The sequence below is a fragment of the Coloeus monedula genome, assembly GCF_965178545.1.
Source record: "Coloeus monedula genome assembly, chromosome: 34".
In the NCBI taxonomy this organism is placed as follows: Eukaryota; Metazoa; Chordata; class Aves; order Passeriformes; family Corvidae; genus Coloeus; species Coloeus monedula.
In genome coordinates, this window is record NC_138814.1 from 562,881 (window position 1) to 583,420 (window position 20,540).

Genomic DNA, 20,540 nt, shown 5'->3' on the forward strand with positions numbered 1-20,540 from the left:
TGAGCTGTGGGAGGAGCAGCTGCATTTGGGGTCCCGGGGACCCCTCCCCGCCACGGGCAGCTACTACCTCATGGTGAGCCCCCCAAAACCGGGACCCCCCAAAAAACATCAACCCCCCCACCCCAAAATTTGGGACATCCCCAAAAACCAGAGAACCCCAAAAAATTCGGGGTTCTGGGAGCTGGGGGGAGGGGTCCCTTCTTCCTGGTTTTGGGGTTTTAGAGGGGTCCTGCCCCCCCAAATTTGGGGTTTTAGGGGTGAGTGAGGGTCTGACCCCCCCAAATTTGGGGTTTTAGGGGTGGGTGAGGGTCTGAGCCCCCCAAATTTGGGGTGTTAGGGGTGGGTGAGGGTCTGACCCCCCCAAATTTGGGGTTCTGATTTTGGGGTGCCCCCCCAGGACCTTTTGGGGCCATCCCAGGGGTCCCCTCCCCCCGTTTTTGGTGAGTTTGGGGTCTCCTCCCCTCAATTTTTGGGGTTTTAGGGGGGTCCTGCCCCCCCAGATTTGGGGTTTTGGGGGTGGGTGAGGGTCTGACACCCCCAAATTTGGGGTTTTAGGGGTGAGTGAGGGTCTGACACCCCCAAATTTGGGGTTTTAGGGGTGGGTGAGGGTCTGACCCCCCCAGATTTGGGGTTTTAGGGGTGGGTGAGGGTCTGACCCCCCCAAATTTGGGGGTTTAGGGGTGGGTGAGGGTCTGAGCCGCCCAAATTTGGGGTTTTAGGGGTGGGTGAGGGTCTGAGCCCCCCCAAATTTGGGGGTTTAGGGATGGGTGAGGGTCTGAGCCCCCCAAATTTGGGGTGTTAGGGGTGGGTGAGGGTCTGACCCCCCCAAATTTGGGGTTCTGATTTTGGGGTGCCCCCCCAGGACCTTTTGGGGCCATCCCAGGGGTCCCCTCCCCCCGTTTTTGGTGAGTTTGGGGTCTCCTCCCCCAATTTTTGGGGTTTTAGGGGGGTCCTGACCCCCCAAATTTGGGGTTTTAGGGGTGGGTGAGGGTCTGACCCCCCCAAATTTGGGGTTCTGATTTTGGGGTGCCCCCCCAGGACCTTTTGGGGCCGCCCCCCACGCGGGTCCCGGCCGCCCGAGCCGCCAACATCGCCTTCGCCTTCCTGCGCTTCCGGAGCCTCATCCGGGGGGGGTCCCTGCCCCCCGTGAGCCCCCCAAAACTGGGGAGGGGTCCCAGGGGGGCGTTTGGGGTCTTGGGAAGGGAAAATTTGGGGTTGAAAGAGCAAAATTTGGGGTTTAAAGAGGAGGATTTGGGGTCTCGGGGTAATTTGGGGTTTTAAAAAGGGAATTTTGGGGGGTCAGGAGGTTTTGGGAGGGGATTTTGGGGCGCTGGGGGGGGGGATTTGGGGGGGTCCGGGAGGGTTTGGGGGTGCGGGAGGGGGATTTGGGGTGCGGAGGGGAAGAATTGGGGTTCGGGGGGGGGGTTTGGGGGGTCAGAGGGGTTTGGGGGGGGGATTTTGGGGCTGATTTTGGGGACCCCCGGAGGGTTTGGGGTTCCGGGGTGGTTTTGGGGGTGCCAGGGGTGATTTTGGGGGCGGTTTTGGGGTCCCCAGGTGCTGTTCCGGGGGTCCCTCCCCACGTGCTCGGCTCAGTACGAGCGGCTCTTCGACACCACGCGGCTGCCGGGGGAGCACCGGGGTACGGAACCCCCCAAAAAACCCCCAAAACCCCCCAAATCCTCCCAAAAACCACCCAGAACCCCCCCCAAAACATCCCCGGGAGCCCCAAATCCTCCCGAAAATACCCTGGGACCCCCCAAATCCCACTCTGGGACCCCCCCAAATCCCTCTGGGGACCCCCAAACCTCCCCTCAAATCCCTTTAGGGACCCCCAAACCTCCCCCAAAATCCCTTTAGGGACCCCCAAACCTCTCCCCAAAATCCCTTTAGGGACCCCCAAACCTCCCCCAAAATCCCTTTAGGGACCCCCAAACCCCCCCCAAAATCCCTTTAGGGACCCCCAAAACCCCCTTTAGGACCCCCAACCCCCCCCCCGATTTTTGGGGATCCCCCCCTGACCCTGCCCCCTCCCCCCCAGACCACCTGCGGCATTTTGGGGGGGGGTCTCACCTGGCGGTGCTTTTTGGGGGGCGCCTGTTCCGGGTGCCCCTCACGGCGGGGGGGGGGCGGCCCCTGAGCCCCCCCGAGCTCCAGAGACAATTCCAGAAGGTTCTGGAGCAGCGCCCGGAGCCCGGAGCCCCCCCCGAGAGCCCCGAGGAGACCCCCGAGAGCCCCGCGGTGCTGACGGCCGGGAACAGGCGAGGGGCATTTTGGGGGGATTTGGGGGGATTTGGGGCATTTTGGGGGGATTTGGGGGGGATTTGGGGCATTTTGGGGGAATTTGGGGGGATTTGGGGCATTTTGGGGGGATTTGGGGGGGATTTGGGGGGATTGAAGGAGAATTTGGGATATTTGAGAGGGGATTTGGGGCATTTTGAGAGGGGGGATTTGGGGCATTTTGGGTGGGATTTGGGGCATTTTGGGATATTTGGGGCATTTTGGGGAGAATTGGGATATTTGAGAAGGGATTTGGGGCATTTTGGGGGGATTTGGGGCATTTTGGGGGAATTTGGGATATTTGAGAGGGGATTTGGGGCATTTTGGGGGGGATTTGGGGCATTTTGGGGGGATTTGGGGCATTTTGGGGAGAACTGGGATATTTGAGAGGGGATTTGGGGCATTTTGGGGGGATTTGGGATATTTGGGAGGGGATTTGGGGCATTTTGGGGGGATTTGTGATATTTGAGACGGGATTTGGGGCATTTTGGGGGGATTTGGGATATTTGAGAGGGGATTTGGGGCATTTTGGGGGGGATTTGGGGCATTTTGGGGAGAATTGGGGTGATTTAAGGAGAATTTGGGATATTTGATAAGAGATTTGGGGCATTTTGGGGGGGATTTGGGGCATTTTGGGGGGATTTGGGATATTTGAGAGGGGATTTGGGGCATTTTGGGGGGATTTGGGACATTTTGGGGGGGATATGGGATATTTGAGAGGGGTTTTGGGGTGGTTTGGGGAGGTTTTGGGGTGTTTTGGGGTGGTTTGGGTTTTTTTGGGGTGGTTTGGGGGGGTTTTGGGGCATTTTGGGGGGAATTTGGGATATTTGAGAGGGGATTTTGGGGTGGTTTTGGGGCATTTTGGGGGGGTTTTGGGGTGGTTTGGGGTTTTTTGGGGTGGTTTCGGGGTTTTTTGGGGTGGTTTCGGGGGTTTTTGGGGTGTTTTTGGTGTGTTTTGGGGTCCCTGGTGACGTTTCGGGGTCCCCAGGGCCCGCTGGGCGCGGGCGCGGGCGCTGCTGGTGGCGGGGGGGGGTCCCAGCGCCGCCGCCCTGGGGGTCCTCGAGGACGCCCCGTTCGTCGTCGCCCTCGACCCCTCCCCCACCGGGGACCCCCCCAAAAACGGGGACCCCCCCAAAAACGGGGACCCCCCCCCCGAGGAGCGAAACCCCCCCCAGGACGGGGACCTGGACAACGAGGCCAAGGCGCTGCTGCTGGGACCCCCCCACAACCGGTCAGAGACCCCTCCCCAAAATCCCCCAAAACCTCCCCAAAAACCCCCTTGGGAACCCCCAAACCCCCCCAGAACCACTCAGAGACCCCTCCCCAAAATCCTCCCAAAATCCCCTTTGGGAACCCCCAAACCCCCCCCAAAACTGGTCAGAGACCCCTCCCCAAAATCCCCCAAAACCTCCCCAAAACCCCCCTTGGGAACCCCCAAACCCCCCCAGAACCACTCAGAGACCCCTCCCCAAAATCCCCCCACAACTTCTTGGACCCGTGGGACCCCCAAAACCCCCCTTGGGACCCCCCAAACTCCCCCTGGACCCCCCCAAACCAACCCTGGGACCCCCAAACCCAACCCAGGAGCCCCAGGAGGGATTTGGGGGCAACTGGGGGGGTCTTGAGGGAAGTTTTGGGGGGCTCTGGGGATCTTTGGGGGTCACTGGGAGGGGTTTGGGGATGGTTTGAGGGGATCCAGGGCTGATTTTGGGCATCTGGGGGTGTCCAGGGTGGATTTTGGGGTGTCCTGGGGGAGTTTAGGGATTTTGGGACCCCCTCCGGTGCTTCTTGGAGCTGTTTTGGGGAACTTTGGGTGTTTTGGGAGAGGTTTTGGGGTCGCAGGAATATTTGGGGGGGGGTCAGGGTTATTTGGGGGGGGTCTCAGGATGGGTTTTTGGGGAGTTTTGGGCCCCCCAGGACCCCCTGTATCCCCCCCCCCCAGGTGGTTCGACAAATCGCTGACCTTGGTCGTGTTCCCCTCGGGGCGCGTCGGGCTCAGCGTGGAGCACTCGTGGGGAGACCCCCCCGTGGCCGGGCACCTCTGGGAGGTACCCCCAAAATCCCCCCAAAAAACCCCAAAAAACCCGCCCAAAAAAACCCCAAAAATCCCCCCAAAAAACCCCAAAAAACCCGCCCAAAAAAACCCCAAAAATCCCCCCAAAAAACCCGCCCAAAAACCCGCCCAAAAATCCCCCCCCAAATCCGCCCAAAATCTCCCCAAAATTCGCCGAAAAATCCCCCCCAAACCCGCCCAAAAGTCCCCCCAAAATCCGCCCGAAAATCCCCCCAAAATCTGCCCAAAAATACCCCCCCCAAATTTGCCCAAAAATACCCCCAAAATTCACCCAAAATCCCCCCCAAATCCCCCCAAAAATCCCCCCAAAATCTGCCCAAAAATCCCCCCCCAAAATCTGCCCAAAATCCCCCCAAAATTTGCCCCAAATCCCCCAAAATTCGCCCAAAAATCCCCCCAAAATCTGCCCAGAAATCCCCCCACAAAATTTGCCCAAAATCCCCCCAAAATTCGCCCAAAAGTCCCCCCAAAATTTGCCCAAAAATCCCCCCCAACATTCCCCCAAAAATCCCCAAAATCCCCCCAAAATCTGCCCAAAAAATCCCCCCCAAATCCCTCTCAAAAATCCCCCAAATCCCCAAAATCTGCCCCAAAAATCCCCCCCCCCAAAATCCCCCCAAAAACCCGCCCCAAATCCCCCAAAATCTCCCCAAAATTCGCCCAAAAATCCGCCCAAAAATCCCCCCCAAATTTGCCCAAAAGTCCTCCCAAAATCCCCCCAAAATCCCCAAAATCTGCCCCAAAAATCCCCCAAAATTCACCCAAAATCCCCCCAAAAGCCCGCCCCAAATCCCCCAAAATCCCCCAAAAAATCCCCCAAAAATGGGATCCCCCCAAACCTCGGACACCCCAATCCCCCCCATTTTTGGCCCCCACGACCCCTCCTCAATTTCCCACCCCCCCCAAATCTCCCACCCCAATTCCCCCCAATTCTGGGACCCCCCCCCCCAATTTTGGGACCCCTCCCCAATTTTGGGACCCCTCCCCAATTTTGGGACCACCCCAATTTTAGGACCCCTCCCCAATTTTGGGACCCAGACCCCCCCCAATTCTGGGACCCTCCCCAATTTTGGGACCCCCCAGTTTTGGGACCCCTCCCCAATTTTAGGACCCCCCCAATTCTGGGACCCTCCCCAATTTTGGGACCCCTCCCCCCAATTTTGGGACCCCTCCCCCCAATTCTGGGACCCTCCCCAATTCTGGGACCCCTCCCCCCAATTTTGGGACCCCCCCCCCCAATTTTGGGACCACCCCCCCAATTCTCGGACCCCCCCCAATTCTGGGACCCCTCCCCCCAATTCTGGGACTCCTCCCCCCAATTCTGGGACCCTCCCCAATTCTGGGACCCCTCCCCAATTTTGGGACCCTCCCCAATTTTGGGCCCCCCCGTTCCCCCCCAGTTCGCGCTGGCCCTGGACCGGTCCCTGGGCTACGACGAGGCCGGGGGCTGCCTGGGGGAGGGGCGGGGCCGGGCCCCAGAGCCCCCCCAGGAGCTGCACTGGGACCTCCCCCCGCAGGTACTGGGAGCACTGGGAGGGACTGGGAGAGCGTTTCTGGGGGATATCTGGGGGTTCAGGGCATGTTTCGGGGAGATTTCGGTCGATTTCGGGCTATTTTGGGGTATTTTGGGGCAGGTTTCGGGGGCGCTGGCCCAGGCTCGGGAGCAGTTCCAGGCCGTGGCCGAGGGGCTCCGGCTCCACGTGGTGTCGGTGGAGGCCCCCCCGGAGCCCCCCGGGACCCCCGAGAGCCCCCAGGAGCTGCTGCCGCTGGCGCTGGAGCTGGCGCTGGTCAGGGTGAGACCCTCGGGACCCCAAAAATCCACGCCTGGAACCCCAAAAAATCACCTGGGAACCCCAAAAATCCAGCCCAAAATCCACCCCAAATCCATCTGGAATCCCCAAAAATCCATCCCTGGGAAGCCAAATACACCTGGGACCCCCTAAAAGTTCATCCCTGGGACCCCCCAAACTCCATCCCAGAGACCCCAAATCCCCAAAAATTCTCCCCAAATCCCCTCAGGAGCGCGGCCCCGCCCTCACGTCCGAGCCGATCCCGACGCGCCTTTTCCTCGACCTGAGACCCCCCAAAATCCACCTGAAACCCCCCAAAATCCACCTGAGACCCCCCAAACTCCATCCTAGAGACCCCAAAAGCCCCCAAATCCCCAAAAATTCTCCCCAAATCCCCTCAGGAGCGCGGCCCCGCCCTCACGTACGAGCCGATCCCGACGCGCCTTTTCCTCGAGGGCCGCGCTGACGGCGCCCGCGGTGTGGGGCGCCCCCTGCTGGAGCTGGAGCGCGCCCTCCGGGACCCCCAAATTCCTGTGAGAAACCCCCCAAAATGGGGCTGGGGGACCCCAAAATGGGGCTGGGGACACCGAAATGGGGCTGGGGACACCGAAATGGGGCAGGGGGGATGCTGGGGGTCACTGGGATGGTCTCGGGTTTGGGGGGTTACTGGGGGTGTTATTTGGGGGAAATGTGAGGGGGGAAAAGGGTGGGAAATGTGAGGGGAGAAAAGGGAAACGTGAGAGGGAAAAGGGAGGGAAAGGTGAGGGGGGAAAAGGAGGGAAAGGTGAGGGGGGAAAAGGAGGGAAACGTGAGGGGAGAAAAGGGAGGGAAAGGTGAGGGGGGAAAAGGGAGGGAAACGTGAGGGGGGAAAAGGGAGGGAAAGGTGAGGGGAGAAAAGGGAGGGAAAGGTGAGGGGGGAAAAGGGAGGGAAACGTGAGGGGGGAAAAGGGAGGGAAACGTGAGGGGGGAAAAGGAGGGAAAGGTGAGGGGGGAAAAGGGAGGGAAAGGTGAGGGGGGAAAAGGGAGGGAAAGGTGAGGGGAGAAAAAGGAGGGAAAGGTGAGGGGAGAAAAAGGAGGGAAAGGTGAGGGGGGAAAAGGGAGGGAAACGTGAGGGGGGAAAAGGGAGGGAAACGTGAGGGGGGAAAAGGGAGGGAAAGGTGAGGGGGGAAAGGGAGGGAAAGGTGAGGGGAGAAAAGGGCGGGAAACGTGAGGGGAGACAAGGACGGGAAAGGTGAGGGGAAAAAGAGCGGGAAAAGAGCAGTGGCTGGAGCTGCTCGAGGGGGTCCCGGCTGGGGTTTGGGGGGTCTCGGGGGGGTTTCCGGGGGTCCCCCTGACCTGCAGTTCCGCAGCGGAGCCGCCGGCGGGCGCTGCTGGAGGCCGCGCTGGCGCAGGCGCGGGGGCGGCGCAGGGCGGCCATGACGGGGGCGGGGCTGGAGCGGCACCTGCAGGCGCTGGCGGCCGTGGCCAATCAGATGGAGCTCCGCCCACCCTTCCTCACCCAGGTGGGTGGGGCTTGAGATGGGGGCGTGGCTCCAGCTGGGAAGGGGGCGGAGCTTGGCTTGGAATTGCCATATAAGGAGGTGGGTGTGGCTGGGGAGGTCGTGGTTTGATTAATGAGAGGCGGGGCTTGGGAGGGGCGGGGCTTAACAAGGCGGGGTTTAATCGTTGCCTTATAAGGAGGTGGGTGGAGCCAAAGAATGGCGTGGCCGAAGGAGGCCCACAGTGATTGGCTGATATGTGGGGTGTGGTTGTGGGCGTGTCCTAATTTGCATGTCTCTGTCTCCGCCCCCCCCCCCCCCCCCAGGTGCTGGGGCAGCCGTGGGCTCTGGCCTTTAGCCCCGCCCCCCGGGCACACCCCCCGCTGCTGCCCCGCCCCCTGCGGCCCGCGGGGGGGGGCTTCAACCCGGTGGGTACTGGGGGGCACTGGGAGGGACTGGGAGGGGATTGGGAGGGACTGGGGGTTACTGGGGGGCACTCGTAGGGTTCATGGGGTTTAACTGGGGGGCACTGGGAAGGTTTGGGGGGTACTGGGGAGCACTGGGAGGGACTGGGAGGGGATTGGGAGGGACTGGGGGTTACTGGGGGGCACTCGTAGGGTTCATGGGGTTTAACTGGGGGGCACTGGGAGGGACTGGGGGTTACTGGGGGGCACTCGTAGGGTTCACGGGGTTTAACTGGGGGGCACTGGGAAGGTTTGGGGGCTACTGGGGGAAATCGAGATGTTAATGGATTTAACTGGGGGGGGTACTGGGAGGCACTGGGGCGGCAATGGCAGGTTACTGGGAGGTTACTGGGAGGTTACTGGGAGGTTACTGGTGCTCACTGGGCCCCCCCAGCCCCACCAGGACGGTTACGGGGTGTCCTTCACGGGGGGAGGGGACGACGGCCCCGTCCTCGTCCACATCTCCTGCAGGGAGGAGTCCCCGAAAACGGTGAGTGGGACCCCCAAAAACCCCAAAAAAAACCCAAAAAAACCCCCAAAAAACCACCAAAGACCCCCCAAAAATCTCCCCAACCCCCCCCCCCCAAAAAAACCCCAAAACCCCCCCAGAAAACCGCCCCAAAACTCCCAAAACTCCCCCTAAAAAAACCCAAAAAAAAACCCCAAAAAAACCCCAAAACTGGCCAAAACCCCCCAAAAAACCCAAAACGCCCCCCAAAACCCCCAGAACCCCACAAAACCCCACAAAAAGCCCCAAACCTCCCTCCAAAAAAACGCCCAAAACACCCCCAAAAAAAACCAAAAAACCCCAAAACACCCCCCCAAAAAAACCCCAAAACCCCCAAAATCCCCCAACCCCCCCAAAAAAACCCCAAAACCCCCCCAAAACTCCCAACCCCCCCCTAAAAAACACCAAAACCCCCCCTAAAAAACACCAAAACCCCCCCAAAAAAAACCCAAACCCCCCCAAAAAAACTCCAAACCCCCCAACCTCCCACCTAAAAACCCCCCCAAACCCCCCAAAAATCCCCAACCCCCCCCAAAAAAAAACCCCAAAAACCCCCCAAGTCCCCCCAAACCCCCTCCCCCCCCTCACTGGGGGTCTCGGGGGGGTTTTTGGGGTCCGGGGGGGTCTCCCCCGCCCCTCCCCCCCCCCTGACCCCGCCCCTCCCCCCCCCAGGACCCCCGGCTGTTCTCGGGGCGGCTCCGGGCGGCGCTGGGGGAGCTGGGGGGGCTGCGGGGGGGAGACCCCCCCCAATAAACACCTGAGAGACCCCCCCGTGTACTGGGAGTGACTGGGAGCGACTGGGGGGCACTGGGAGTGACTGGGAGTTACTGGGGGGCACTGGGAGTGACTGGGAATGTACTGGGAGTGACTGGGAGTGACTGGGGGGGCTGCGGGGGGGGCAGGGGTGAGACCCCCCCCAATAAACACCTGAGAGACCCCCCCGTGTACTGGGAGTGACTGGGGAGTTACTGGGGGGCACTGGGAGTGACTGGGAATGTACTGGGAATGTACTGGGAATGTACTGGGAATGTACTGGGAGTGGCTGGGGGGCACTGGGAGTTACTGGGAATGTACTGGGAATGTACTGGGAGTGAGTGGGAGTTACTGGGAGCGACTGGGAGTTACTGGGGGAGCTGCGGGGGGGGCAGGGGGGAGACCCCCCCAATAAACACCTGAGAGACCCCCCCGTGTACTGGGAGTGACTGGGAGTGACTGGGAGTTACTGGGAGTGAGTGGGAGTGACTGGGAGCTACTGGGGGAGCTGGGGGGGCTGCGGGGGGGAACTGGGGGGAGACCCCCCCAATAAACACCTGAGAGACCCCCCCGTGTATTGGGAGTAACTGGGAGTGACTGGGGAGTGACTGGGGGGCACTGGGAGTGACTGGGAGTGACTGAGGGGCACTGGGAGTGACTGGGAGTGACTGGGAGCGACTGGGAGTGACTGGGAGTGACTGGGAGTGACTGGGAGCGACTGGGAGTGACTGGGGGGCACTGAGAGTGACTGGCAGTGACTGGGAGTTACTTGGAATGTACTGGGAGTTACTGGGAGTGACTGGGAATGTACTGGGAGCGACTGGGAGTTACTGGGAGCGACTGGGAGTTACTGGGAGCGACTGGGAGCGACTGGGAGTGACTGGGGGAGCTGGGGGGGCTGCGGGGGGGAACTGGGGGGAGACCCCCCCAATAAACACCTGAGAGACCCCCCCGTGTACTGGGAGTGACTGGGAGTTACTGGGAGCGACTGGGAGCGACTGGGAGCGACTGGGAGCGACTGGGGGAGCTGGGGGAGGTGCGGGGGGGGAACTGGGGGGAGACCCCCCCCAATAAACACCTGAGAGACCCCCCCGTGTACTGGGAGTAACTGGGAGTGACTGGGGAGTGACTGGGGGGCACTGGGAGTGACTGGGAGTGACTGGGAGTGACTGGGGGGCACTGAGAGTGACTGGGAGTTACTGGGGGGCACTGGGAGTGACTGGGAGTGACTGGGAGTTACTGGGAATGTACTGGGAGTGACTGGGAGTGACTGGGAATGTACTGGGAGTTACTGGGAATGAGTGAGAGTGACTGGGAGTGACTGGGAGTGACTGGGAGGTGGTTGGGAGGTTACTGGGGGGGCACTGGGAGGTTACTGGGAGGTTACTGGTGTTACTGGGAGTTACTGGGGGGGCACTGGGAGGTTACTGGGAGTTACTGGGGGGCATTCGGAGGTTACTGGGGGGCACTGGGAGTTACGGGGGGGCACTGGGAGGTTACTGGGGTGGTACTGGTGTCACTGGGAGTTACTGGGGTGGCACTGGGAGGTTACTGGGGGGCACTGGGAGGTCACTGGGAGTTACTGGGGTGGCACTGGTCCTACTGGGAGTCACTGGGGGTTACTGGGAGGTCACTGGGGTGGCACTGGTGTCACTGGAAGGTCACTGGGGAGGTCACTGGTGCTACTGGGAGTCACTGGGAGGTCACTGGGAGGTCGCTGGGAGGTCACTGGGGTGGCACTGGTGTCACTGGGAGTTACTGGGGGGCATTGGGGGGTTACTGGGAGTCACTGGGAGGTCACTGGGGTGGCACTGGTGTCACTGGGAGTTACTGGGGGGCACTGGGAGGTCACTGGGAGTCACTGCGGCGGCACCCCCTTACGTCACCGGAAGTCACGTCACCGGAAGTGACCGTGACCTCACCCGGAAGTTCCCTTTCCCCTGCCGGCCAAGATGGCGGCGCGGCGCGGCGCGTCCCGGCCCCGGGCCCCGAATCGCCTCAGGGCCCCGAATCGCGACCGGCCCCGGGCCCGCAATCGCGACAGGGAGGACGCGGAGCCCCCGGGCCGCGTGTACCTGCCCGGGGCGGGGCCGCCGCTGGGCCCCGGCGAGGAGCTGGTGATGGATGAGGAAGCCTACGTGATGTATCACCGCGCCGGCACCGGTAACGGCGGCTCGGGGAGAGAGGGGCGGAGGGGTCCTGGGGAGGCCCTGGAAGGGCGGAGGGGTCCTGGAAGGGGCTGGGAGGGTCCTGGAGGGGGCTGGGGGGGTCCTGGAAGGGGTGGGGGGGGTCCTGGAGGGGTCCTGGAAGGAGCTGGGGAGGGCCTGGAGGGGGCAGAGGGGTCCTGGAAGGGGCTGGGAGGGTCCTGGAAGGGTCCTGTAAGGGGCGGAGGGGTCCTGGAAGGGGCTGGGGAGGTCCTGGAAGGGTCCTGGAAAGGGCGGAGGGGTCCTGGAGGGAGCTGGGGGGTCCTGGGGAGGTCCTGGAAGGGGCAGAGGGGTCCTGGAAGGGGCTGGAGGGGTCCTGGAAGGGGCAGAGGGGTCCTGGAAGGGACTGGGGAGGTCCTGGAAGGGGCTGGGAGGGTCCTGGAAGGGGCTGGGGGGGTCCTGGAAGGGGCAGAGGGGTCCTGGAAGGGTCCTGGAAGGGTCCTGGAAGGGGCTGGGGGGGTCCTGGAAGGGGCAGAGGGGTCCTGGAAGGGTCCTGGAAGGGGCTGGGGGGGTCCTGGAAGGGTCCTGGAAGGGGCAGAGGGGTCCTGGAAGGGGCTGGGGAGGTCCTGGAAGGGTCCTGGAAAGGGCGGAGGGGTCCTGGAGGGAGCTGGGGGGTCCTGGGGAGGTCCTGGAAGGGGCTGGGAGGGTCCTGGAAGGGTCCTGGAAAGGGGGGGAGGGGTCCTAGAAGAGGCTGGGGAGGTCCTGGAAGGGTCCTGGAAAGGGGCAGAGGGGTCCTGGAAGGGGCTGGGGGGGTCCTGGAAAGGGGGGGAGGAGCTGGCGGGGGTCGGGGGGGGGGGCTGAGGGGGCATGGGGGCTCTGGAAGGGCACTGGAGTTACTGGGAGGGCACTGGGAGGGCAGCGGAGTTACTGGGAGGTTACTGGGAGGTCGCTGGGAGGTCACTGGGATGGCACTGGTGCTACTGGGGGTTACTGGGAGGTTACTGGGAGTTACTGGGAGGTTACTGGGGTGGCACTGGTGCTACTGGGGGTTACTGGGAGTTACTGGGAAGTCACTGGGTAGTCACTGGTGTTACTGGGAGGTCACTGGCAGGGCACTGGGAGTTACTGGTGCTACTGGGAGTTACTGGTGTTACTGGGAGGTCACTGGAGGGGTCTGGAGAGGGTCCGGGGGGGGGGGGGGAGGCTCGTGGGGGGCTCCTGGGGGGGATGGGGAGGAGCTGAGGGGTCCTGGGGGTCCCTTGGGGGATTTGGGGGGAGTTTTGGGGGTTTTTGGGGGATTTGGGGGGTTTTGGGGGGGTTTTGGGGGGAGTTTTGGGGGGGATTTTTTGGGGGAGTTTTGGGGGGGATTTTTTGGGAGTTTTGGGGGGATTTTGGGGGAGTTTTGGGGGGATTTTTTGGGGGAGTTTTGGGGGGGATTTTGGGGGAGTTTTGGGGGGGATTTTTTGGGAGTTTTGGGGGGGATTTTTTGGGGGGGTTTTAGGGGAGTCCCAAGTTGGAGGGGGGATGGGGGGGGGGGGATTTCAGGGGAGGTTTTGGGGTTCCCGAGGGTCTCGGGAGGATTTTGGGGGGGGGTTTTGGGGGTCGCTGAGCCCCCTCCCCCCCCCCCCCCAGGGTCGCCGTGCCTGAGCTTTGACGTGGTGCGGGACGGGCTGGGGGAGGGGCGGGAGGAGCCCCCCCTGTCTGTGCTGCTCTGTGCGGGCACCCAGGCCGAGACCCCCGGCGCCAACCGGTGAGAGACCCCCGGGACCCCCCCCAAATTCCTCCTGACCCCCCAAAACTCCCCAGGAACCCGAAAATCTCCCCCAAAAACACCCCAAAAACACCCCCCGGGACCCCCCGACCGTGCCAAACCCCCTGGGGACCCCCCCCCAGCAGCCCCAAAAATGCTCTGAGAGACCCCCCAGCACCCCCAAAAATGCTCTCAGACCCCCCAGCACCCCCAAAAATGCTCTGAGGCACCCCCCAAAACCCCCAAAAATGCTCTCAGACCCCCCAGGACCCCCAAAAATGCTCTCAGGGATCCCCCAGCACCCCCAAAAATGCTCTGAGGGACCCCCCAGCACCCCCAAAAATGCTCTGAGGGACTCCCCAGGACCCCCAAAAATGCTCTCAGAGCCCCCCAGAACCCCCAAAAATGCTCTCAGAGCCCCCAAAAATGCTCTGAGGGACCCCCCAGCACCCCCAAAAATGCTCTCAGAGCCCCCCAGAACCCCCAAAAATGCTCTCAGAGCCCCCCAGGACCCCCAAAAATGCTCTCAGACCCCCCAAAAATGCTCTGAGGGACCCCCCAGCACCCCCAAAAATGCTCTCAGAGACTCCCTAGGACCCCCAAAAATGCTCTCAGGGAGCCCCCAGGACCCCCAAAAATGCTCTGAGAGACCCCCCAGAACCCCAAAAATGCTCTCAGAACCCCCCAAAATGCTCTGAGGGACTCCCCAGAACCCCCAAAAATGCTCTGAGGGACCCCCCAGGACCCCCAAAAATGCTCTCAGACCCCCCAGCACCCCCAAAAATGCTCTGAGGGACCCCCCAGCACCCCCAAAAATGCTCTCAGAACCCCCCAGAACCCCCAAAAATGCTCTCGGGGATCCCCCAGGACCCCCAAAAATGCTCTCAGAGACCCCCAGCACCCCCAAAAATGCTCTCAGAGACCCCCTAGCACCCCCAAAAATGCTCTCGGGGACCCCCAAAAATGCCCTCAGGGACCCCCCAGCACCCCCAAAAATGCTCTGAGAGACCCCCAAAAATGCTCTGAGGGACCCCCCAGAACCCCCAAAAATGCTCTGAGGGACCCCCAAAAATGCTCTGAGGGACCCCCCAGGACCCCCAAAAATGCTCTCAGAGACCCCCAGGACCCCCAAAAATGCTCTCGGGGACCCCCAAAAATGCTCTCAGAGCCCCCCCAGAACCCCCCTGACTCCCCCCGTGACCCCTTAACCCCTCCCCTCATTTGGGAGCTCTCCTCCTTCACCTCCCCTCCCCCATTTTTGGGGTCCCCCTTTGTCTCTTCCCCTCCCCCACTTCTGTCCGGGGGGGGGGGAGGTTTTGGGGTGTCCCCCCCCCCCTCATTTTGGGGTGTCCCCTCCCCCCCCCAGGGTGCTGCTGCTGCAGATGCAGAATCTGCACGGGCTGCGGCGGGGGAGGGGAGGCAGCGACAGCGACAGCGACGACAGCGACGAGGAGGGGGAGGGGCGGGAGCCGCAGCTGCTGCTCCTCATGGCCCCCCACTACGGGGGGGTCAACCGGCTGCGGGTACGGACCCCCCCCCAAAAAAAAACCACCCACCGTGGGAACCCCAAACACCCCCTGGGACCCCTCCCCAAATCACCCTGGGGGCCCTCAAAGGAACCTGGGGCACCCCTGGGACCCCCAAATACCACCTGGGAGCCCCAAAAAACCCTGGGGGACCCCCCAGATACCCCTTGGGACCCTCAAAAAACTCTGGGGCACCCCTGGGATCCCTAAATACCCACTGGGAGCCCCAAAAAGAACCTGGGACCCCCCAAATACCCTTTGGGACCCTCAAAAAACCCTGGGGAACCCCTGGGACCTATAAATACTCACTGGGAGCCCCAAAAAACCCTGGGGAACCCCTGGGATCCCTAAATACCACCTGGGAGCCCCAAAAAACCCTGGGGAACCCCTGGGACCCCCCAGATACCCCATGGGACCCCCAAAAAACCCCGGGGAACCCCTGGGACCCGTAAATATCCACTGGGAGCCCCAAAAAGAACTTGGGACCCCCCAAATACCCTTTGGGACCCTCGAAAAACCCTGGGGAACCCCTGGGATCCCTAAATACCCACTGGGACCCCCAAAAAAACTCTGGGGCACCCCTGGGACCCCCAAATACCACCTGGGAGCCCCAAAAAACCCTGGGGGACCCCCCAGATACCCCTTGGGACCCTCAAAAAACTCTGGGGCACCCCTGGGACCCATAAATACCCACTGGGAGCCCCAAAAAAACCTTGGGGCACCTCTGGGATCCCCAAATACCACCTGGGACCCTCAAAAAACCCTGGGGAACACCTGGGAGCCCCAAATACCCCCTGGGACCCCCAAAAAAGCCACCTTGAAGTGCCCTGGGACCCCCCAAATACCCCCTGGGATCCCCAAATACCCCCTGGGATCCCCAAATTCTCCCTGGGATTCCCAGATACCCCCTAGAATCCCCCCAAAAAACCCCGAAGCTCCCCCTGAGACCCTCCCAGGATCCTCTGGGACCCCCCCCAAATTTCCCCAAACCCCCTTTGGGACCCCCCCAAACCCCTCCCATCGCCCCTTTTGAGGGTCCTGATCTCCCCTTCCCCCTTTTTCCATCCCCCCCCTCCCACAGGTGACGTCCCTCGGGGGGTCCCCGATCGCGGCCGTGTGGTCGGAGCGGGGCCAGGTGGAGGTGCTGGGCTTAGGGGGGGCCCTGGGGGTCCTGGGGGGCGAATTTGAGGAGGGGGATTTGAGGAGGGGGCCGAAGACCGTCCAGCAGGGGGCGCTGCCCGCGCTCGCCACCTTCAGCGGCCACTTGGACGAGGGGTTCGGGCTGGACTGGAGCCCCCAGAGCCACGGTGAGGGTTTGGGGGGAGCTGGGGAGGGTTTGGGGGAGAGTTATGGGGGCTGGGGGTTCATGGGGGTCAAGGGGGAGAGAAAAGGGCTGGAGTGGAGTCCCCAGAGCCACGGTGAGGGTTTGGAGAAAAGGGAGGGAAAGGTGAGGGAGAAGGAGGGAAACGTGAGGGGGAAAAAGGAGGGGAAAAGGGAGGGAAAGGTGAGGGGAGAAAAGGAGGGGAAAAGGGAGGGAAAAGTGAGGGGAGAAAAGGGAAAGGTGAGGGGAGAAAAGGGAGGGAAAGGTGAGGGGGAAGGAGGGAAACGTGAGGGGGAAAAAGGAGGGGAAAAGGGAGGGAAAGGTGAGGGGAGAAAAGGAGGGGAAAAGGGAGGGAAAGGTGAGGGGAAAAAGGGCGGGAAACGTGAGGGGAGAAAAGGGAGGGAAACGTGAGGGGGAAAAAGGAGGGGAAAAGGGAGGGAAAGGTGAGGGGGGAAAAGGGGAGAGAAACGTGAGGGGAGAAAAGGGAGGGAAATGTGAGGGGGAAAAAGGAGGGGAAAAGGGAGGGAAAGGTGAGGGGGAAAACGGGAGGGAAAGGTGAGGGGAGAAGGGAGGGAAACGTGAGGGGGAAGGAGGGAAACATGAGGGGGAAAAAGGAGGGGAAAAGGGAGGGAAAGGTGAGGGGAGAAAAGGAGGGGAAAAGGGAGGGAAAGGTGAGGGGGAAAAGGGCGGGAAACGTGAGGGGGGAAAAGGGCGGGAAACGTGAGGGGAGAAAAGGGGAGAGAAACGTGAGGCAAAAGAAGGTGAAACATGTGAGGTGGAAAAGGGAGTGGTGGGTGCAGCTCGGGAGGCTTCTGGGAGGAGTTTGGGGTGATCACTGGGGGGTCTCTGGGGGTCCCCCTACCCTGCCGTTGGGAAACTGGGGCTTGTGGGGGGCTCTGCAGGGTTATGGGGTGTGGGCGTTCAGGGGGGTTTGGGTGGGAGTGGAGGCCCCAGTATGAATTTGGGGGATATTTTGGGGGGTTCCTGCCTTGGGAAGGGCTGTGTCCCCACTGCCTGACCCCTCTCCCCCCTTCCCAGGCCGGCTGCTGTCCGGGGACGTCCGGGGCCGCATCCATCGCTGGGAGCCGCGTGAGGGCGGCTGGGCCGTGGACCAGCGGCCGCTGCTCGGCCACGGCGGCAGCGTCGAGGACCTGCAGTGGTCACCCAGCGAGGCCTCGGTGAGGACAAGGGGCAGCACAGTGGTCACCCGTCCACCCCCTTGGGGTCACCCAACCCCCCTCAGGGTCATCCAATTCCCTCCCCCAGGTGTTCATCTCGTGCTCCTCGGACGCCTCCATCCGCGTCTGGGACGTGCGGGCCCCTCCGCCCCGCGCCTGCCAAGTGACCGTGGCCTCGGCCCACGACGGGGACGTCAACGTCATCACCTGGAGCCGGCGGGACCCGGCCGCGCTGCTCAGCGGGGGGGACGACGGCGTGCTGCGCCTCTGGGACCTGAGAAACATCCAGGTGAGAGCCCACGCTGACCCCTCACTGACCCCTCACTGACCCCTCACTGACCCCTCACTGACCCCTCACTGACCCCCACACTGACCCCCACACTGACCCCACCCCACGGCGTGCTGCGCCTCTGGGACCTGAGAAACATCCAGGTGAGAGCCCTCGCTGACCCCTCACTGACCCCCTCACTGACCCCCTCACTGACCCCTCACTGACCCCCCAAACTGCCTCTTAGACCCCCCAAACTGCCCCTTACACCCCCCAAACTGCCCCCAGACCCCCCAAACTGCCCCCTTACACCCCCAAACTGCCCCTTACACCCCCCAAACTGCCTCTTAGACCCCCCAAACTGCCTCTTAGACCCCCCAAACTGCCCCTTAGACCCCCCAAACTGCCCCCAGACCCCCCAAACTGCCCCTTAGACCTCCCAAACTGCCCCTTACACCCCCCAAACTGCCCCTTAGACTCCCCAAACTGCCCCCAGACCCCCCAAACTGCCCCCTCCAAGCCCCCTCAGCCCCTCCCCGTTCTCCCCCTGCAGACGAGCTCCTCGTGCGTGGCCACCTTCAAGCAGCACCGCGGGCCCATCACCTCCGTCCAGTGGCACCCGGGCGAGAGCGGCGTCCTGGCGGCCGCGGGCGAGGATGACCTGGTCACCCAGTGGGACCTGGGCGTGGAGAGAGACCCCGAGGCGGGGGAGGGGTCCGCGGAGGGGGAGGGGCTGTCGGAGCTGCCCCCCCAGCTGCTGTTCCTGCACCAGGGCGAGCGCGAGGTCAAGGAGCTGCACTGGCACCCGCAGTGCCCGGGGCTGCTGCTCTGCACCGGCCGCCACGGCATCGCCGCCTTCCGCACCATCAGCGTGTGAGCGCCCCAAAATCGGGGCGAAAAGCGGCGGAATCGGGGCGGGGAAACCCCGAAACGGGGCGGGGAACCCCAAAACGGGGCAGGGAAACCCCGAAATGGGGCGGGGAAACCCCGAAACAGGGCAGGAAAGCCTGAAACGGGGCAGGAAACCCCAAAACGGGGCAGGGACTCCAAAATGGGGCAGGGAACGCCCAAAATGGGGCAGGGACTCCAAAATGGGGGAGGGACCCCCCAAAACAGGGGAAGGACCCTGAAATGGGGGAGGGACCCCCAGGGTTGGGTGGGACCCCCTCAGCTGTGAGGGAACCCCCACCCCACCCCCCAGAATGAGGCAGCTGGAGCCGTTTAGGGGGTGACCCCTGAACAACGGGGGGGGTTGGGACCCCCGAATTGGGGTTGGCACCCACCCCCCCCTTCCCATTAAAGGGCAGCCCCCAAACTGGGAGGGGCTCAGGGATGAAATAGCGGCTCCCCCTCCCCCCATTCAGGGGTGTCTGACCCCTCCCCAAATATCACCAGCGCCCCCCTGAGCTCCCCCCACCCCATTTTGGGGGTTCGGAGCCCCCTCCCCTCTCCCCTTCAGGGGGTTCTCTGCTCATTTCCATTTCCCCATCCCGCCCTTAAGGTGGTGTTGAGCTACCTAAAGGAGAGAGACTTGGAAACGACTTTAAAAAAAAAAAAAACCGATTTTATTTTTATTATTATTTGAAAAAAAAACCAAAAAAAAACCAAAAAACCAACCCTTTTTTAATTCGACGGTTCCGCCGCGCGCGAGAAAAGGCGGCGGCACGTGGGGGCGCTGCCACGTGGGGGCGCTGTCACGTGGCGCTGTCACGTGCGCGCTCACGTGAGGTCGCCGCGCCACTGGAGGGCGGTGCAGGCCAGGGCGCCCCCTGGCGGCGCGGCGCAGAGCAGCAGCGATTTGCGCACGCTCGTGCCGAGGCGCGCGGCCGCGAGCAGCGCCCCCAGCGGCTGCGGGCGGGAAGCGCGCGGGCACAGCGCCACCGCCCCTGCGTGGAACAGCGCGGGGGGGCCTGGGGGGGGAGGGGAAAAAAGGGGGAGGGGGGAGGGTCAGGAATGGTGGGGAGGGGGCGGGGACAGCCCCAGAGACCCCTCCCCTCCCCCCTTACCGGGGTACACCAGGAAGTCGCCCCCGAATTTGCCGCCCGCGGTCAGGTGCAGCCCCCTCCCCCACAGCTCCCGGAACACGCGGAAGCGGCGCTCGGCGGGGGGGGAGGGGCGGGACGGGTCTGAGGGAGGGGGGAGGGGAGGGGTCAGTGAGGGTCTGACCCTCCCCCACCCCCCCAATATCTCCCCAAGCCGCCCCTCCCCCACCTGTCGGGGTCTCCTCGGGCTCCGATTCGGCCTCGTCAATCTGGGGGGGGGGGAGGGGCGGCTCAGGGGAGCTCTCGGTGCCCCTCCCCCCCCCCTCACCCCCCCCCCCCCCCCGGTACCGTCTCCACCGTGGCTGCGCCGCTCTCCCGGAGCGCCCGCGCCTCCTCCGGCCTCAGCTCCAGCGGCAGCCGCGGCCCCGGCGCGGCTCCGGCGCGGCCCCGGCGCGGGGGGGCCCCGACCAGCGCCCCCCACACGCGGTGCCGCTCCCGCAGCGCCCGCGCCGCGCCCGGAGCCCACACCAGGAACCGCCCGCGCTGCCGCCGCACCCGGGGAAGCTCCGGGATGGAGCCCGAGGGGGTCCCGGGGGACTCTGACCCGTCCGCTTCCCCGCAGACCCCCGGGACCCCCTCAGTCCCCGCCGCCATTTTGCCGCTTCTTCCCGGAAGTGGCCTCAGGATCCCCCGGAAGTGACCCCGCGCGTCCCGGCGGATTTAAAGCGGCGATGCCCAGCGGGCCCCAGCACGGCCTGTTCAAAGCAACGAGGGCGGCTCAGCCCCTTTTAAGAGCGAGCCCAGCACGGTGTTAAAGCTCTCTGAGGGCTCTTAAAGAGCCCGCGAGGCTTAAAGGGACCGAGCCCCTTTAAATGCCGCCATTGTGGGCCCCACCGCCCTTAAAGGGCCAGACGCCCTTTAAAATTCCCCACCATGCGGTGGGTTCCAGTCCCCTTAAAGGGCCAGAGCGCTTTTAACGCAGTTTCACCCTCATTTTAAAGGGCCCCCTTTGAGGACCCTTTAAGCT

At 63.1% G+C, this 20,540-nt stretch overlaps 3 protein-coding genes across 3 annotated transcripts; 2 read left to right on the top strand and 1 right to left on the bottom strand.

The window, feature by feature from the left end:
* Window positions 1–2,981: 2,981 nt before the first annotated feature.
* LOC309583958 (palmitoyl thioesterase CPT1C-like) lies at window positions 2,982–9,374 on the top strand (the record flags this gene model as incomplete). Its single annotated transcript, XM_082299847.1, has 10 exons — window positions 2,982–3,010; window positions 3,266–3,508; window positions 4,220–4,325; window positions 5,752–5,868; window positions 5,986–6,144; window positions 6,543–6,674; window positions 7,491–7,643; window positions 7,946–8,047; window positions 8,478–8,573; window positions 9,264–9,374. 10 exons carry the CDS (start codon window positions 2,982–2,984, stop codon window positions 9,342–9,344), a joined length of 1,218 nt encoding a protein of 405 aa, XP_082155973.1. The 3' UTR covers window positions 9,345–9,374.
* A 1,916-nt stretch (window positions 9,375–11,290) lies between these two features.
* On the top strand, window positions 11,291–19,064 carry GRWD1 (glutamate rich WD repeat containing 1). The gene is made up of 8 exons (XM_082299848.1): window positions 11,291–11,507; window positions 13,121–13,238; window positions 14,605–14,761; window positions 15,846–15,914; window positions 15,945–16,071; window positions 17,124–17,263; window positions 17,352–17,552; window positions 18,085–19,064. The coding sequence occupies exons 1-8, from the start codon at window positions 11,297–11,299 to the stop codon at window positions 18,406–18,408; spliced, it is 1,347 nt and encodes a 448-aa protein (XP_082155974.1). The 5' UTR covers window positions 11,291–11,296; the 3' UTR covers window positions 18,409–19,064.
* A 75-nt stretch (window positions 19,065–19,139) lies between these two features.
* On the bottom strand, window positions 19,140–20,179 carry TSEN34 (tRNA splicing endonuclease subunit 34). The gene is made up of 4 exons (XM_082299792.1): window positions 19,862–20,179; window positions 19,743–19,782; window positions 19,538–19,657; window positions 19,140–19,441 (listed from the first exon to the last, which is right to left on the bottom strand). The coding sequence occupies exons 1-4, from the start codon at window positions 20,165–20,167 to the stop codon at window positions 19,251–19,253; spliced, it is 657 nt and encodes a 218-aa protein (XP_082155918.1). The 5' UTR covers window positions 20,168–20,179; the 3' UTR covers window positions 19,140–19,250.
* Window positions 20,180–20,540: the final 361 nt, after the last annotated feature.

Coding starts and splice junctions, on each gene's coding strand:
- GRWD1 (XM_082299848.1), top strand. CDS start 11,297: ATGGCGGCGCGGCGCGGCGCGTCCCGGCCCCGGGCCCCGAATCGCCTC. Junction 11,508..13,120: donor GTATCACCGCGCCGGCACCG/GTAACGGCGGCT, acceptor CCCCCCCCCCAG/GGTCGCCGTGCCTGAGCTTT. Junction 15,915..15,944: donor GCCAGGTGGAGGTGCTGGGC/TTAGGGGGGGCC, acceptor GTCCTGGGGGGC/GAATTTGAGGAGGGGGATTT.
- TSEN34 (XM_082299792.1), bottom strand. CDS start 20,167: ATGGCGGCGGGGACTGAGGGGGTCCCGGGGGTCTGCGGGGAAGCGGAC. Junction 19,783..19,861: donor GCGCAGCCACGGTGGAGACG/GTACCGGGGGGG, acceptor CCCCCCCCCCAG/ATTGACGAGGCCGAATCGGA. Junction 19,658..19,742: donor GCCCGAGGAGACCCCGACAG/GTGGGGGAGGGG, acceptor CCCCTCCCTCAG/ACCCGTCCCGCCCCTCCCCC.